General features: G+C 43.2%; 1 protein-coding gene across 1 annotated transcript in view; it reads right to left on the bottom strand.

The window, feature by feature from the left end:
- Nucleotides 1–17859, bottom strand: part of cacna1g (calcium channel, voltage-dependent, T type, alpha 1G subunit) — a 350831-nt gene that overhangs the window by 165787 nt on the left and 167185 nt on the right. Inside the window, exon 5 of the mRNA XM_085361223.1 lies at nt 6295–6392. Coding sequence (XP_085217349.1) covers nt 6295–6392 — 98 coding nt within the window. The remainder of the gene's footprint in view (nt 1–6294; nt 6393–17859) is intronic.

The following is a 17859-nucleotide window of genomic DNA, read 5'->3' as shown; positions in this document are numbered from 1 at the left end:
CAATGGCTTCTTGACAGCCACCCTTCTACTGAGACCATTTCTGATGACGCCCCACCGAACAGTAGGTGGCTCAACTGAAGTCCCATTTGCATCTCTGAGATCCTGTGTCAGGTCTTTGATGGATTTGTTCCTATTTCTTATGGAAATGACTTTCAGATACCATTCATCTTTTATAGATAGTTTTTGCCACTTCTTCGTTTGTGCCCCAGAAAAAGAAGGGCAATTTCCTCAAATTTCTAAAAACACACTATATTCCATGCTGAGATATACTGTACCAAGTTTTCAGCTAATAGCTCTTTGGGAATCACCTTGTTGGTGCAAGAACACTATTTCATGCTTGTCCAACTGTGTTATCCTTGGCATTTTTCATAGATTCAGCTAAAGAAATGGGAACGAATTGTGTTGCTTCTAGCAACAAAGTGCCTGCAGATGCTATTTAAAATGGGTTCGCTGCTAAGTTGTTTATTATGTATAGACACAAAAATGATTCATCCCTTAAGTAAGGTGCCAGTTTATACTTTAGTGATTCTTAGGCAAGTGTTAAGTGACTTAAAAATATAATAAAATAATTGCCTGCCAATAAGTCAAATATACCACTTGTCCCCCCTCCCAAATAAGGTAGTAAAATCAGAACAAAATATCAGATACCATATTTAGACAAGATATTCGGTGTTGGTGTCTGCTTTGGTGTTAATGAAATTAGCACCAATCCCCAAAATATGAATGATTTCACAGGTTAAGGCAAATTACATTTTTTCCCTCTTCATCTTTTCTGACTGCTTTTTTTTTTTTTTTACTAATTTTGCATGTGGCTATGGTCACTGTCACTACTGGTAACATGAGGAGATACTGGGAGCCTGCAGAGGTTGCATAGGTAGTCCAACTTGTCCAGGGTGTTATCTCAATACATGCTATTGGCAGGTTTCCTATGTTTCCCAGCACAGTCTCAATAGCATGAAAAATATTCCAGGAGAGACACAGTTACTCTAGGAGAGCTGGACAAGTCCTTAACCCATCAGCAGGACTGGTATCTATTCTTTTGTAGAGCACTATAAAAATGTTCTCCAGCACGTCATTGGTGTAAACAATCAGAAAAAGACTTCAAGAGGGTGGCTCGAGGGCCCTACATTCTCTAGTGGGACCTTTGCTTGCTGTTCGGCATCATCCTGATTGGCATTCGTGATAGAATATCAGAATTAGCAGGTCCACGTGTTGGACCTGTCACATCTGCTTACCCGGAGCACATGTGACAGACATGAAAGTAGGGCTGGGCGATATGACCCAAAATTCATATCTCGATATTTTTTAGCTGGATGGCGATATAAGATATATATCTGGATTTTTTTTTTTAAAGCCATAAGTTAAGAACAAAAAGAGAGTTCCTAGTCACACTGTCCCAGATGTCACACGGGCACTTTTATTTACATACAGCGTAGATGTACATGAAGAAATTACTCAAAAATAAATTATCAGCATTTATTAAATAATCATGGTCCATAAATAAAAGAAAACAATGTTGTTTTTGTGCATAACAAAAAGCTCACAATTGTGCAGTCAAAATGTAAACTAATAGACGCTGAGCATAATAACAAAGAGACAGATTTCACAGCTGCACCACGTCTCTGAACAGGTGCCATTTGTGGTCCTTATACACACACAGTACGTATCACTCCGCGAGGCTCCTCCTCGGTAGCCGTAATCCTCCGACAATCCATCAAGCGGTGCAGCTCTGTAGCTTAGCAAAGTCATAATAAAATTTTTTTTGACAGATTGCTGAGCGCTGTGTACCACATAAAATCGGTTCGCGGTCAGTAAGCACAACCAGAATTCATACATAAGGCGCACTGTCGATTTTTGAGAAAATGAAACGATTTTAGGCCGTGCAGCCCCTCCGGGCTGCATGTCGTTAGCGCGGTTAGCTCGCTAGCGCGGTTAGCTCGCTAACACGTTGACGCCGTCCAGCCCCATGCACGGTAACTCGCTAACGGAGATTTTCCGCTTTCATCTTGTCATTGCCTGCAGGTGAAGCTATGGGGGAGGCGGAGTTGTGTTCAGTGAAGGAGAGGCGAGGCCGAGTAACGTTGCGTAGAGACAAAAGTGGACGAAAGAGAGGCAAACCTGCGGCTCCACAAGTATAATTATAACGTAACATAGACTATATCGATATAAACGATATTGTCACATCTTATATCTCGTATGAAAATATATCGATATTTTTAAAAAACTCGATATATCGCCCAGCCCTACATGAAAGGGTCTGGAGAAGCCATGAACAACATTATGCTGCCTGTAACGTTAGTCACAGTGAGCAGTTTGGTGGTAGGTCAGTGATGGTCTGCCATTAGATATCAGAATAAAATCCCTGCACCAACTGTCAGGTCTGATGCTAGGTCAGTGGGTCCTGGCTTCCTCCTGGTTCATGACTGTACTCATCCTCATGTGGCAAGAGTACGCAGGCAGCTCCTGGAGGATGAAGGAACTGATACCTTTAACCTGTCCCACGCTCTCCTGACCTAAATCTAAGAGAACACTCCTGAGACATTATCTAGTCCATCTGAAGCCACCAGGCTGCACCTCAAACTATCCACGAACTCAGTGATGCCCTGGTCCAGATCTGGGGGGTTTCCCCAGTACGTCATCTCGTTAGGAACATTCCCCAACATTGCCAGGCATTCAAACAAGCAGGTGGTAGCCATACAAACTACTGAGTACTATTTTCAGTTGATGCAATGAAATTCCAGCAGAACTGACCGGCCTGCTTCATCATATTTGCGCTTTGATTTTCAGGGTGTCTTTGACTTCAGCCTTAACGATAATACCAATCTCCATCAAACAGTTTGGTATCCTTTCACTCCTAACACCTTACCCAGGCTGTATAAGTATTGATATCCAGCATGATCTGATGACTTTTCTAAGTGTTTTTTTAATATGCTTGAGCACTGTATATCAATAATAAATTATATAATTAATTAGGTGGACAGAGCTGCTTTTGCATGTATGACTCAAAGCCACATCACCTCTTTTAAAATGTGGCAAATGCGCCAATTAGGCAAGTCAAATTCTTTTATCAACTTGGTGAACTTTCAAATGTCAAACTGCAGCTTTGGCCTTTGTATCACTGTAGACTAATGAAACTGGGGAAAAACAGAAATGGGAAAAAGCCTCATACTCTAAAACCTCTCTATCATCTAGGACATGAATGGCCAACATCAAAAAACTGGAGAACCCACGTGTTCAGATTCAATTCAGTTTACCTCCAAATAGCCCGAGCTACACAACAAACATCCCCACCCAGAGTCATGATGAATGCTGCAAGTTTCTCCACAAGATCTGATTAGACAGCAAAAAAGCTAAAACGGGGGCAGAAGACAGATAGAAGCCACACCAAAGGCATCCCCCCCACCACCCGCCCCATCACTACCACCAGTACAAATCTACCCAATGACATTTTCCCCACAGGGCCAGAGTCAGACCAAATCATCCGCACATGAATGCCACTATTAGTTCCATGATTAGGGTGAGGGATGGTTGGATGCCTAATGAGCGAGTCAGTGTGAGTAACTGTGCACTCTCTTAGTGTGTGTGTGTTGCATATGAGGGGTAATGAGCAAGGGTGAACCCCCCGCAATGGCTTTGATTGACAAGAGAGTGAGATTATACAAGGGGCTTAAGAGTGTCATCGGCTGGGGGAATGGGTGAGGAAGGGGGTTGATATCCCATTCATGCACCCACATGGGGTAAACACCTGCACACACACACACACTGAAACACATTGCGATGAAATGATTCTGAGAGAAGCCAATGACATAATTAGGATCTGTATCTAAAATGAAAGCATTGCAGGTGCTGATATCAAGTTAAGAAGGAAGGCACCAAGTGGACTGCTGGGGTACTATAGAAATCCTTATGATTTATTTAAACCTTAATGTGTGCACTGGAAATTCAATCTGCACTGATTAAACAGTAATGCAGACCAATGGAATAGAAGGGGAAGGGAACAGGGGGCACTCTTTCTGGGGAGGGTGTGAGAGTAAGTATGAGATGGGCGAGGATGCGAGACAGGGCGAGTGACTGAGGGTCTGTGAGTGTTGCTATGAACTACAGTCCTTTAATAGAAGTTGGTGAATTGGAAAATTGCTTATAAATCTGTCAGAGACCAAAACTGTTTGGATGGGGAGAATAGCAAAACACAGAGACGCTGAAGGTGTCCAACCGTGGATCAACTTGCCTCTGACCTACATACCGCCATTGTGGAGGAACTGAACCTGCATGACCAACAATTATAGCAAGCAACATTACAGGCAAATAGACCCAATATAAGATATAAGATAAGATAAAACCATATGGCTAATATCTTTGGCTATCAAGCCTAGTTCATCACGAGAACCAAAATACTGCTTGCTGGCCATTGGGAAGCAAGCAGTATCCATTTTTGGATGTGCCTTTTGATTTCTATTTACAGGACTCCTCAGCATCAGTTCAAATCAGTTTTATTTATTTTACTATAATGTACAGACTCTACTATAATGCAGAGAAAACCCCAACAGTCAGACAACCACCTATGAGCAAACACTTGGCGATGGTAGGAAGGAAAAACTCCCTTTTAACAGGAAGAAACCTGGAAGAATCAGGCTCAGGGAAAGGCAACCATCTGCTGCAACAGCTTAGGGTGAGGGGAGACAGGGTCAGGGCAAAAGGGATACTAATTTTAATGCACAGGATAGTTGTTAGCTGTTTTTCAGCATGCTTCAAGGGGAATCAAGAGAACACAACTGAGTGGTCCGACTTAGTGATTTGATTTTAGCTGTCTGCTAAGCATCAAGTCTGCTAAAACAACTTTAACTTCAACTTTAGCCTCAACAAGATTGAAAGAGGTGAATTACAAAAAAATACAAAGGTCACTCTTTGCTGTTTTTGCTCTCTTGATTTGAAGCATACTGAAAAACAGCTAATAGCAAACAAGAGCCTAAGGAGTGAATGTAAAAAAAAAATACTGCTATGTGGTTATTATAGAGATCAAAACAACACATGAACAATTTTTTTGTTGGCATTAGGCTAATTTCTTAGCAGAAGTTAGCCATTTTAACATGAAAGACTGTGGGGATTTAGTCACTCTTGGAGCCAGCCTCAAGTGGCCTGTCACGGTCTGGCTGGGGCAGACCGTATGTGTTGCAGAGGAGGACTCAAACGCAGACCAAAACGTAGTGTGGATAAACAAAACAAGCCGTTTATTGAGGCTAGCAATGAGGGTAAAAATAATCGGGCATCGGTGAAAACTAAACAATAACCTAAACTGGGTGAACTAATAACAAAACATGAAAAAGCTTAACCATAGTGAACTGACATGGGTACCTGGGGATGAGACATGGATGAGCAGACGACCTGACAAAGAATGGCTGAGAGCACACAGACTAAATGGACACAGGAGGATAATGAGGGAAGTGGCAACACATGGGGAACCAGCTGACACACATGAACATAACGACGTGACAATGGGAGAGTAAAACTGAACACGATGAACACAGACACACCAGACCTCTTCACAATAAGACAGGAAACAGTGAGATATAAACATGACAACCTGGACTGACAACATACGCCACAGACATAAAATACATGAAAGCAGGGGAGACTTAACATAGTGGAAACACGAGGGGAAAATAACTAGTAACACCTAGGCATGATAATGATAAACTTAGGAAACCTGAAGGCTACATAAACTAAACACAAAACGCTGGGTCAGCAGACCCAGGATCATGACATGGCCATTGGCGCTTTTCCATGCCGGCTTCATTTTTCAGCCCTGCAGGTTGGTTGGCTGCTTGGTCAAACTATGATATGGTGTCTGTTGCACACATGGGTTCCTGCTTTTGCATGCAATTTAAAAAAAAAGAAAGAAAGAAAGAAAAAGGAAAAATGCCAAGCGCATTTAAAATTGGACCTGACTGTTTTGGCCCAATGAAAGGAGCGATACTGAGATATCAAAGGAAGCAAAACAATTAGTGTGCTGAATGTGTTTTTGAATGTTTCCATACTGTCTGTGTGATTTTTTTTGTCAGAGCACAGCCGCTTGAACCTCACAGACTGGACGATTATCTGTGTTCTCACCCTGCGCTTGCACCGCCACCATCTACTTTTTAATAATAACTGAAATTGGCCTAAAGCTATTCCCAGACTAAAAGTTGGGCAACCTGGCCTGACTTTTAGAAAACAAGGAGAGGAAGCCTAAAATTGCAAAAGGACGGAGTGTATGAGGGTCTGGGATGTGGCTTGTGAGCAGAGATCTACACTCACTTGGCACTCGGTTGATGGCTCTCAGCGGCCTCAGCACACGAACTGTCCTCACTGCTGAAAAGCTGACGTTCTGCAGGTTGAGCGAGTACTCCAGCATCCTGGAACATACAGAAAGAATGGAAGCATGTGTGAATAGAGCCGCGGCAAATGCTGTTGCTGTTTCTGCAGGACGTGCTCGATCACGCTGGGAATTAAAACACAGAAAAATGGGAAAACGTTATTATGTAGCTAATTATATTTTGCATGTATTAAACACTTCCCACCCCTCACAGGGCAAGTGGTGATCCTACTCTCTGGAGGGGAGAGGGAGGGGAAACAGGAGGACAAAGGAGGGAACAACTAAGCTGTAGTGCCTCTTCACCTCACTGTGCAATACCTTTTGTGCAATACTTTTGTAAATAGTCAACGGTGCAATAGACTCAATACTTGAAATGTGCAATTCACTTGTATTTTTATTTTTTATTCCTATTTATTCTATTTATCCCCTTCGTATATTTTATTTATATTGTCTCTGTATTTATATATATGTGTGTGTGTTAACTCTGTAACTTCTGTCGGTGCTGTGCTTTTTTGGAAATCGAATTTCCCAGAGGAACCCACCCGAGGGATTAATAAAGTTCTATCTTATCTTATCTTATCTTATCTTATCTTATCTTATCTTATCTTAATCATCGTAAGGTTCTGAACCACATTTACATTCTTGCTTTTAGACATGGCTGCAATGCATGTGTTCTGGCAAACAATATGCTTTCATTCCAGCGCTCTGTGGACTGCAACTGAAAGTCCAGAAAAGTTTGAAAAACGCACACATGCTTACACACTGACACTGAGACACACACACAGTGCTGTGCCTGTTTGTGCTTGCACATGAAGCAAAGCATCCACGTGATGTTTGCGAGCCTGACAAACACACGGTTATATTCGCATGTACCTTCGCACAATCAGCCTTCAAAGCAGAGAGTGGCATATGCGCATCCCCTTTGAGACGTCAAGAGCGGGTGAATCACTCATCACTGGATGGAGGATATGGCTTCGACAGTACATAAAAGAGCAGCATCAGATCAGTCGGCCTCTTAACCTTGAGAAGCCACACACACACAGACACACACACACACACACACTCCGGCAGCTCTTTAGAGGCGCTTTTCTGACTGTGATGGGAGGTTAGAAGGACAACACTTAGGGGAGAGACTGTGGAATGCCTGAAAAAACGTTTTTCTTGTTTTTTGATCAGTGTTTATCGTTATCCCTTCTCACACTCACTGCCTCTGCTTACGTGTGTGTTGGATATGTGTGTGTGTGAGCGTGTGGACCAGATGCTGAGCACATGTGCTGCTTGAAGGAGCGTGCAGATGAAGGAATTCCCTCCTCGAACTGACTCCAAGTCTGTCTGTCTGACAAATTCGCAACACATGTCGGAGAGGGTGTGTGTGTGTGTGTGTGTGTGTGTGTGTGCAGCACCTTAAGTGGGAGAAACTCCCTTAATGAACCCATGAATGCCCGCCTTTTACACATTAAGGTGTCCCGGGACAATCCCTTCTTGCTTGTTACACTGGAGCAAAACACGAATAGCTACTCCTTCCCTCTCTCGTTCTCTCAGACGCACATACACAATCACAAGTATGCATACACAGAGCTGACAGATGGCTTGCAGGCCGGAGAGAGAAGGTAAATGGGTAAACAGTTAACAGAACAGCATGGAGATGCCCTCCCACAACCAGCAGAGACATGAGGTTAGCGGTATCTTCCAGTCCCTGGAAACAGGAACCTCAACCTGTGTAATATTCAGTAATGGTTGCTATGGACATTCAGTTTATTTTTATGAAACAGTGACTTAGAAAAGAAAGACATTTGAAAGTACAGAACTGAATCAGCGTAAGGACGGCTTTATGACAAAATATTACACATACTATGGTTGATATATAAGACAACATTATAAGAACACTCAACCTATGTTTCAAATCAGCTCATGAAAGTGCCTCATTTGGCTCTTTTGTCAAGTATAGAAAATTTCCTTAAATAATCTCACTTCATACCAGAAAATAGGAAACAGCATACTGTTAGATTATGGGAAATGTAGGTTTTTCCATAATCACATTTTACATTGTGGGCGACATATAGGGCCCACTTTGATCTTAAATGGGCTGGAGAGGTGATAATGATAAATGTGCAAAGCTACAGAAAAAGTAATGTTAGTTCATTTCCCAGATTGCCTTGGAATTCTAAAATAGTTTTCTTTTAATTTTTTTACTGCAAGCTCACAATAATTTTCCTGTCATTTAATTTTTTATATGTGAGGTATTACTTTGGTTTAGTATGAATGGCAAATGAGAACTCGTTAAAACTTGAAAATACTCAAAAAAAATCCAAATCTATATTGTCCTTCACATTTCCTGAAGTTGTCTGGACGTATGAGACACCTGGTCTAAAGCAAGAGCAATAAAAAGTATCTGTAAGTAACCCTCACTGTAATATAGACGCACAGGACAATTTCTAGGGCAGCACGGTGGCACGGTGGTTAGCACTGTTGCCGCACAGCAAGAAGGTCTTGAGTTCAATTCCAACATCAGGCCGGGGTCTTTCTGTGTGGAGTTTGCATGTTCTCCCCGTGTTTGCGTGGGTTCCCTCCGGGTACTTCGGCTTCCTCCCACCGTCCAAAGACATGCCGGTTGTGGGGATAGGTTAATCGAATAATCCAAATTGTCACTAGGTGGGAATGTGCGAATGAATGTGAGTGCGAATGGTTGTCTGTCCCTGCGACAGACTGGCGACCTGTCCAGGGTGTACCCTGCCTCTTGCCCTATGACAGCTGGGATAGGCTCCAGCGCCCCCCGCGACCCTGAAAAGGATAAGCGGAAGCAAATGGATGGATGGATGGACAATTTCTATACTAAAAAACACTGTACTAATGAAGAGGTTATCTAATATAAGAAATAATACAAATTCTTTAATTAAATCAACAAATATTAGTTTATAAGCACCAAAAGACCAAAGATCAACATATTTCATATTTGGAAGAGAGCATGGATTGCTTTGTTTTTAGCAAACAATAGCTAGCTTGGTTGGCAAGATGTGCTAGAATCAGTGCTAATTTTAACAAAAATAACAGCAAAATTCAAATGTTACTGAAAAAATAAATTGTAAGTCAAATTAAGAGTGGGAATATCACAGCAATCGAGCTTTAGGTGGTTACGTGTGTTGCTCGTCATGCATCGTTTTGTAGCTGACCGTTGATTGTTAGCAGACATTGGAGTCACTAAAGTCATTTACTTTCACAAAGTCTCTTCTTGTGTTGAAATGTCTTTACTGTTTTTCTCTTTATCTACAACAGTTATCCGATCTTTAAGTCTGACATCATTAGCCATGTCCGGGTTCAAACACCGCTTCAGGTCCCAAAGTCAAACAAACACAGAGTTACAAACTGTCTAAATTATTTCATTTTTAACAAAATAATCAGTGTGGCTGCTTTGCCAGGTATAACAATTAAGTTTAACATCCAGGCATCCATGAAAACAGAATTTAGGAAATTTAACAGCATTAGAAGTTAGCGGGAAGTTAACTCTCTAGTTTTCACCCAAATATAATATACCACGTTCTTACTGAGAGATTTGAGAAAAAATTGAAACATTCAGCTCTGCTATCACTTCCGACATAAATGAAGACAGAAAACTAAACATCAGTAATGTTTGTAGGGTTACTGAAGTTGGGCTAGCTGGTATATAATGATGTGCTACGTGGTGGCTAGCTACACAGCTATGTTAGCATAACATAAACACAGTGAAGCTGAAGTTAACATGAGGGTTCCTGATGGTTAGTGACAAATGCAATCGCATGGCAGGCTGCTGTAAATGGACCACACTTCAGTCAGGAGAACAAACAACTGAGATAATCCACATTACGAAGTTAGCCATTAATAAAGTCTGCATGGGCTGGGCTGTAGTTACAATGTAAGGTTTTAAAAACCAAGCTTTAAAATGAATAGTGGTAATAAAAACAGAGAGGCTGACAGTGATCACGTCGTTTTTGATAAGGGGTTGTTCAGATTAAATAGAACAAAATACAAAGCATTAAACCATGTTAAAAACACAACGGCCTTAATAACACAGACTAGTTTGGACCCGTAAGCAGGGTTCAAACATCATCACTTAAAGACCGGATAATTTCATCTGTTATCATATTTAAGTTGTAGGATATTTCTGTCACATCTAAGATGTAATTCTGCATATACTTCCCTTCCACCAAGGGACTTTTTTTCCTTTAATAGTACCAACTGTTTCCATGATGTTCAAATGACATTAACTGAAATCCTACTGTGTGTAGATGCCCATTCATTTTTTGTTTTCTTAATAAATATGAAAAACAGATATAGATGCATTTCAAAGCATCCTCATTTTCATTTGGTGTGTACAGTATTTTCGTAGTACTGTCCATCCCGCAACCAGACAGCGGCTTACATGAGCACAGCAAGGGCAAAAAGGTGAAAGAATCTCACCAGTAGGAGAACATATAATAAATCCAGCATGATCTCAGTTTTGAGCACTGAGGTCCCTGTGGGAAATTTACGGTATCATCATCAGGATGGGAAAACTTATGTTCAAGCGCCACAGACAAGCTATAAATCCCCCAGAGCAACAAATATTAGGGTAATTTTTTCATCAGACAGATTAACATAAACAAACTTAAAAAGCAGATGATGAATGATGTCTGCTCAAAAATAGACTGTAAAAACACTTGCTGCCCCTGATTAGAGCCAGATGACGGTCGATGTGCTCAGTGAAAACTGACCCATCTCCCCTCATCTGGAATGAAGAAACAGCTGAGGAGAAATGGAGTGTATCAAACAAACGATCTCAACTGCAGGAAGTCGTGCGCTGTTTTGTCAGAGTCCGTGCCAGCGTTGATGATGCTGATAGAGGGCAGGGCGACGGGGAGGAGGACGCAGCCTTGGAGGGAGTTTGCATGAGGCAAATTCCAAACTGAAGCAGATCTACGCAAGAGGGTGAAGTGGAGGACGAAAAACACGAAAAAACGTCTTCTTCTCTTTTTTGTACTCTGTACACACACTGATACGGCGCCCCTGCATATCTTTATATAGATATATCCTCACAAGGACAAACTTGCAGAAATGTGTAATGAAATTCATGTCATTTAAAATAAAGCCACCAAAGACATAAAGTGTGTATATCATTGCACACACGCACATACACACTTCTGGGCGTGATGCCTCTTGGTTTGTCCTCTCTCTTATCGTAAAGGCTGGACGTGTGTGTGTTTGTCCCTGAAGAGCCAGGCACATGAAGGATGGTACACACGCTTTCCAGCAACGCCACCTTCTTAACGGAGCCTGCACACAAATACTGTGATATTTGCCACCCAGAAAGAACTATAATAGGAAAAAGTATGCGAGGCAGCTCAGGAATGTAGGACACTGTAAAATGTTTAACTAGTGCTGTCCTCACCTAACCTTTATCTGTCGCCCTCTATCTTTCCATCTGTCCATCTTCTGTCCACCTCAGTCAGCGTATCCATCTGTCTGATCACAGCCACTGTACTGTGATCAAATTAAGTAGCCACCAGTCTCACGAATAAGGAGTACTCATAGATGAAGCGAAGATAAACAGTAGGGAAGAAATCAATGGCCATTTTTAACATGAAAGTCTGCAGGGATTTACTTGCTCTTGGAGCCAGCCTCGAGTGGCCATTGAAGCATTTCGATCCAGGCTTCGTTTTTCAGCCCTGGAGGTTGCTGCTTTGTGAAACTATATTATGGTGTCTGTTGCACACGTCTTTGCATGCATGCAAAGATTTAAAATTGGGCTTGTCTGTTTTGTCAATTTGTTTCTAATGAAGCAATGTTTAAATATCAAACGATCCATGGTATGCATAAGACATTTTTCAATGTTTTTTTCCCCATACTGTCTGTTTGATAGTTTTTCAGAAATCAATAGTGCGAGATATGAAAAAGAACCTCGCTACTGTATATTATTTTATATTTTCCCTGGCCGGCTTTCCAGTGGCGTATTTTTATGCAAATCATGATGGATAGACAGCGAAATGCTGAAAGGAATTGACAAATTTTGATGGAGCCTCCTCGGTTTTCATGCTCGATTTGAGGTTAGGGAGTTTGTTGTATCTGTGAAGGAATTCTGTGATAAATAAGGTTTGAAATAAACTTGCTGAATAACTGATGAGGTTAGCTGGGGAGGATTCAGGCTGCGTAGCACATTGATGAATGACTGGGTATCCAGAAATGGTTTAGGCAAAGTTATCATGACAGTAAAGCATACAGTATGCACACCCACTGCTACACTATCCATTGATCACTGCACAAAGAGAAGCTGATCATGTCTACATTATGTCTGTTATTAGACAAAGCTTTGTAGTGAATTTAAAGTGCACAGAAAGCTCCAGGGCATGTTTAGCCTAGCACAACATAAAGAGTGGCTAATAGAAATGAAATTGCTTTCTAAAGCACTACTGATGTCTCAAATGCATGAATGGAATTTAAACAAATGGGGTCTAGTGACAGTTCTATTACTACATAGTTGCACATGTGAGGGTTAAAACTAGGGTTGCCAACTCCCTGAAAAATAAATAAGGGACACCTCGTGGCCAGGGCCGGGCGACCCAGTTGTCTTCACCCTTCCCATGCAGTGTGGTGAATTTTCTAGCTCTTTTTTTGTGTGTGAAATTATTTTTTTTAACCATTTGACTTGAAGTTGATTTAAGTAGATGCATATTCTATTCTTTGTGATATGAACACATGTGAAACAAGTGATCATTTAGCCATTTATTTTTAGCTCAAAATGACAACATTAACACATAAAACAGGTCTCTTTCTTAAACAGAAGCCTGTCATGCTTAACTTTTGAGAATATAAGTAAATCTTTCTTTAAAAGAACTCTGTCCTGCTTAACTTAAAATAATAGAAAATAATAGAAAGAAAAACATTCTTGTAACAGTGCACATATAGTGCATTTAGTACAATTGGCTTCAGTTGAGGTATTATTTCAGCTTTTCTAATGCTAATCAACTGCTCCTGTTTGTAAACCCGCTTGTTCCCATGATTACGCATCTTAAGTCATCATCATTATTCATCTATGTATTACTTTTTTGTATTACTCATCTATTTGTTGTAATCATCTATCCTTGCAGTTGTTTATTACACAAAATAAGTTATATTATCACACTTCTGGCCACATAGCGCTGATATTCACTGCACATGTCCATATTAACTTTTTCCAGCCAGGTGTTTTCCTTTTCCCATTCTTCCCTTTCTCTGAGGGGAACAAACATTGCTGCTCTAATGCTGGGCTTACACTGTGCGGTTTTAGGCCCATTTTGAGCCGATTTTTGAGTCGTGCGACCGTTTTGGTGATCGGACCGATTTTGGCCTTCATCGTGCGTCGTGTAGTATACGTGGGGTAACGAGAAGTGATTAACACCTCACGACCAGCTCCCGATCATCAATCGCTCGTGAGGGTCTCACCACAGCTGCTCACACTGCTCACGCGCAAACACGTAAACGTCGGTGAAAAAGATGGAGCAGCACGGCTGTGCAGACTGTGATCTGGACACAAGCGATGGAGGCACAACTTGTAGAACTTTGGAAACCTCATCTGAGCCTTTTTGATGTGGCATCACAAAATTATCACAACCACAACAACCGTGAAAATAGTTGGATTTACACTGCTGCTCAATCACAGCTGCCTGATCAATGTTTTTCATTAGCAATTTAGCAAAGTTGATGGTGGTGGTGTGTCTGTGTGAGTGAAAGACAGAGAGAGAGAGAGAGAGAGCGACAGAATTTCTGTTATAACCTTCATTTTTATGGACGCACAGTGTGAGCACTCAGGTCGCATCAGAGCATCGGGACGTATAGTGTGTGAGCTTTATGCTGGGCAGACACTGTGCGATTTTTTCAGTCGCGCGATTCAGCTCCTGCTCAAACTGCACAATTGACTCGCAGGGGTTAGAAGTTCGTAGGTCACGATGCAGGGTCTCACACTATACGTCCCGATGCTCTGATGCGACCTGAGTGCTCACACTGTGCGTCCATAAAATGAAGGTTATAACAGAAAATCTGTCGCTCGCTCTCCCTCTCTGTCTTTCACTCACACAGACACACCACCACCATCAACTTTGCTAAATTGCTAATGAAAAACATTGATCAGGCAGCTGTGATTGAGCAGCAGTGTAGATCCAACTATTTTCACGGTTGTTGTGGTCGTGATAATTTTGTGAGGCCACATCGAAAAGGCTTGGATGAGCTTTCCAAAGTTCTACAAGTTGTGCCTCCATCGCTTGTGTCCAGATCACACGCTACACTGCCGTGCTGCGCCGTCTTTTTCGCTGACATTTGTGTTTGCGCGTGCGCAGTGTGACAAACTGCGGTGACACCCTCACGACGGTCGCGAGGTTTGAAATCCTCACGACCAAGCGATTGATGATCGGGAGCTGGTCGTGAGGTGTTAATCGCTTCTCGTTACCCCACGTATACTACACGATGCACGACGCAAGATGAAGGCCAAAATCGGGCCGATCGCCAAAACGGTCGCACGACTCAAAAATCGGCTCAAAATGGGCCAAAAATCGCACAGTGTAAGCCCAGCATTAGCTTTACTGTCGTCCATGTCGTCCGTGCATGGGGGCCCAGCCCTGGAGCAGGGTGCCGCCGGTGCATCGAGCCACCTGGGGGGCTCTTCAACTGGTGGGGAAGATTGTCACATCTTGCAGGAGCTTTCCTCTCCTCAGGGGCTCTCTCTGCAGGAGGGGGAGATACAGGAGAGGTGGAAGAAGATCTCAGCCTGGGTGTTTATTGTCTTATGTAGTCTGGAAGATGAGTGGATGGTGGGGTGGGTGCAGTTTTCTCTGTGGTGGGGTTGGGTGGACTGTCCCGGGCTCTGTGGGGCCGGGAGGCGCTGCTGCGCTAGGCCCCGGTCTGGATGGGCCTGGGCCCCCTTTCCCTGGCGGGTCGCGGAGTATGGGGGTGCCTACTGGGGTCAGCGGGGGAGCTGGCCCCAGGGAGGGGTCACTTGCCCCTCCCTTCCTTCCCTCCCCATCTCTAGCTGCCTCCCTCTTCCCGCTCCACCACAACCACCCACACATGCAGGACCTTGGAGTAGGGGTATGTCACCAGGGTGCAGAGGAGGCTACCCCCCCGTCCCCTTCTGGCTGCCTCTGCCTCAATTTTATCCCACAACTTAGACATTCACATTACTCACACTCTCATTACACATACATATAGGATCTTGGGGGTGGGCACGATACACGGAATCCAAAGTACCATCAGGGTGTACACCCCACCCCTGGCGTCGTTGCCCACCTCTCAATGTTAAATACACGTAGACATTGAGGGCTAGCAGGAGGGACCATGCGCTTACCTGCTGCTCTCTGGCAGGTAGCTCCAAGCCCTCCTGGGTTTTAAATGCACCTTAGAACACACATGCATCAACACTACAATGAGCGGGTTGAGGGAGGTTTGGAGTCTTCTCTCACCCCCGTTCTCTGCGACCTGCTGGAGCGGGGGGGCTAGGACTAGGAGGAGGAGTTGGCCGTCCGACTGCGGTCTGGAGTGTGGGGCCTCCCTGCTGCTGCGGAGTCGGGGCGGTCTGCCTCCCCCCACCGCAGGGAAAAGGGTAACACCACCTGGGTCTGGGTGCAGTTCCCCCCTCCAGGGGCAAGGGTACCTAGACCCGGTTTGTAGAGTACGCTTGGGGAGTGTGATCGTGTGTACAGCGTCTCTTTATGTCTGTCTCCTCATTGGTTGAGTGTGGAGTAAGTGTATATGAGAGCATGAGGGTGGGAATGGATGTTTGTATCTGTGTGTGCCTGTATTTCTGTGTCTATATGTCAGGTTGGGTGTCAGGCGCCACCTCTCTGGGGACATCTTAGGCCCTCCAAGGTTTGGAGGCCTATCTCCCCCTACCACCACTTCCCCTGCCAGTGGTGGACTCCCTCAGACATCGGTGCGTTGGTGGTTCTTTGTGTCCGGGGATGGGCGTCCAGGTACACACCGGCTCACTCCTTGGCGGCCGCTTATCGGGGCCTGGCTGCTGAGTGAGCCCTCATCTGGGACTCTCCTCAGCTCTTTCTGGGACAGTGGCGCGGCTGCCCCTCTGTTGGTCTTCCTTGGTCTCTTCTGTTCTGGGGGCCTCTGGATGTCTGGAGTTTTGATCTCCTCCATACCTGCTTCATACCCTGGAGGACGGGGCTGTGGCCCCCCCACACCCTCTAGCAGATCATTACATGAAGGAACCTTTAAAAGAAAAAAAAACAAGCGCGTCCATGCTCACAGGTGTACACACGGGTGATCACACCCACAAACTACACCCTTTTTGGCTCCTACCTCAAAGCACACTGTGTTCTGTTGATCTTATGTGCTGCACAATAATGTTTAATATTTAGTATTTACTGTCATATTCCCATATATCATTGTGATGTTGTTTATTCTATTACTCTTGTTCTCTTCTGCTTGTTTTCTTTTTTCTTTCTCAGCAGGTGATCCAGGTGATCGATATATGCATTTTTTTCCCCGCTCATTCTGTTGGTTTTTGTCTTTTGCCCTTCTCCCCGTCCCTCTTCTCAGCTGTTTCTCTTTCCCTCTTTCTTTCTCCCCTTCTTTCCCCCAGTCAAGTCTGTCCCGTATTCAGTAAGTGAAAATAAAATAAACAATAAAAGGTGAATCAAATGGACCATTACGGCAAGGCTGGGATGGTCAATTTGGCAAAGTAAATCCGCTGGGCATCTTTCTTTGCCTTTAGACAACAATTCTGATGGCAAAAGAGCCAAACGGGACAGGCGAAAAAAAAAAAAAGGTTTACTGTCGTCCGAGACTTGCACCGCAGTGTCGGCGTTTGTTTCCCTGTTGGCCATGCTTCTTGTTGTGGTCATCTGTTGTCTTCCAGTATTTTCTCCGTAAGCGACCTTTCCTTGACCAATGAGATGAGCGGTAATCTGAATTGTCATACTCGAATTGTCATAAGTGTGCTGTCAGCTCATTGGTCACAAAGCAGGAGAGGGGCTGGGAATTATGTTTTCAAACAAAGTGTTAATTCCATTAAAAGTTATAGACTACTTTTGATTCTCACTGTATTACGGGACAAAGTGCGTCCCTTATTAGCTCAATACGGGACGTGTACTTTTGTTTCTAAATACGGGACGATTCCGTATTTTAAGGGACGGTTGGCAACCCTAGTTAAAACTGAGTGCAATGCTTTTTAATACAAAGCTATTAGCATTGAAAGTCAGGGTCAATTTTCCATGCATGTTTCATCCTGTTTCTAGACTAAGTTGGATATTTTGGAGTCAAAAAATATAGTTTATTTAGCTATGAAGTCACACCCAATATGTAACACCATTTAGGTGATGTTAGATGTTAGTCATTCCTAGTTTTTGTGCTTCCTCTCTGTGAAGATGTTAGCTTCTATTAATGTAGTTTTTTTGTTGTTGTTTTTTCACATTAACAGCTGCCTTTTTAGTGAGTGCCAGCATAACATGGTAGCAGCTAAGTTTACCAACTAGCTGGTGAAAATGGTGGAAACATTAATATATTATTTGCTTAAA

Source organism: Diplotaxodon limnothrissa, linkage group LG8 (genome assembly GCF_057381915.1).
Source record: "Diplotaxodon limnothrissa isolate DT_005_m linkage group LG8, D_limnothrissa_male_GT1.1, whole genome shotgun sequence".
In the NCBI taxonomy this organism is placed as follows: Eukaryota; Metazoa; Chordata; class Actinopteri; order Cichliformes; family Cichlidae; genus Diplotaxodon; species Diplotaxodon limnothrissa.
The sequence above is the reverse complement of the archived record's forward strand: the minus strand, read 5'-3'. Positions and strand labels throughout refer to the sequence as shown.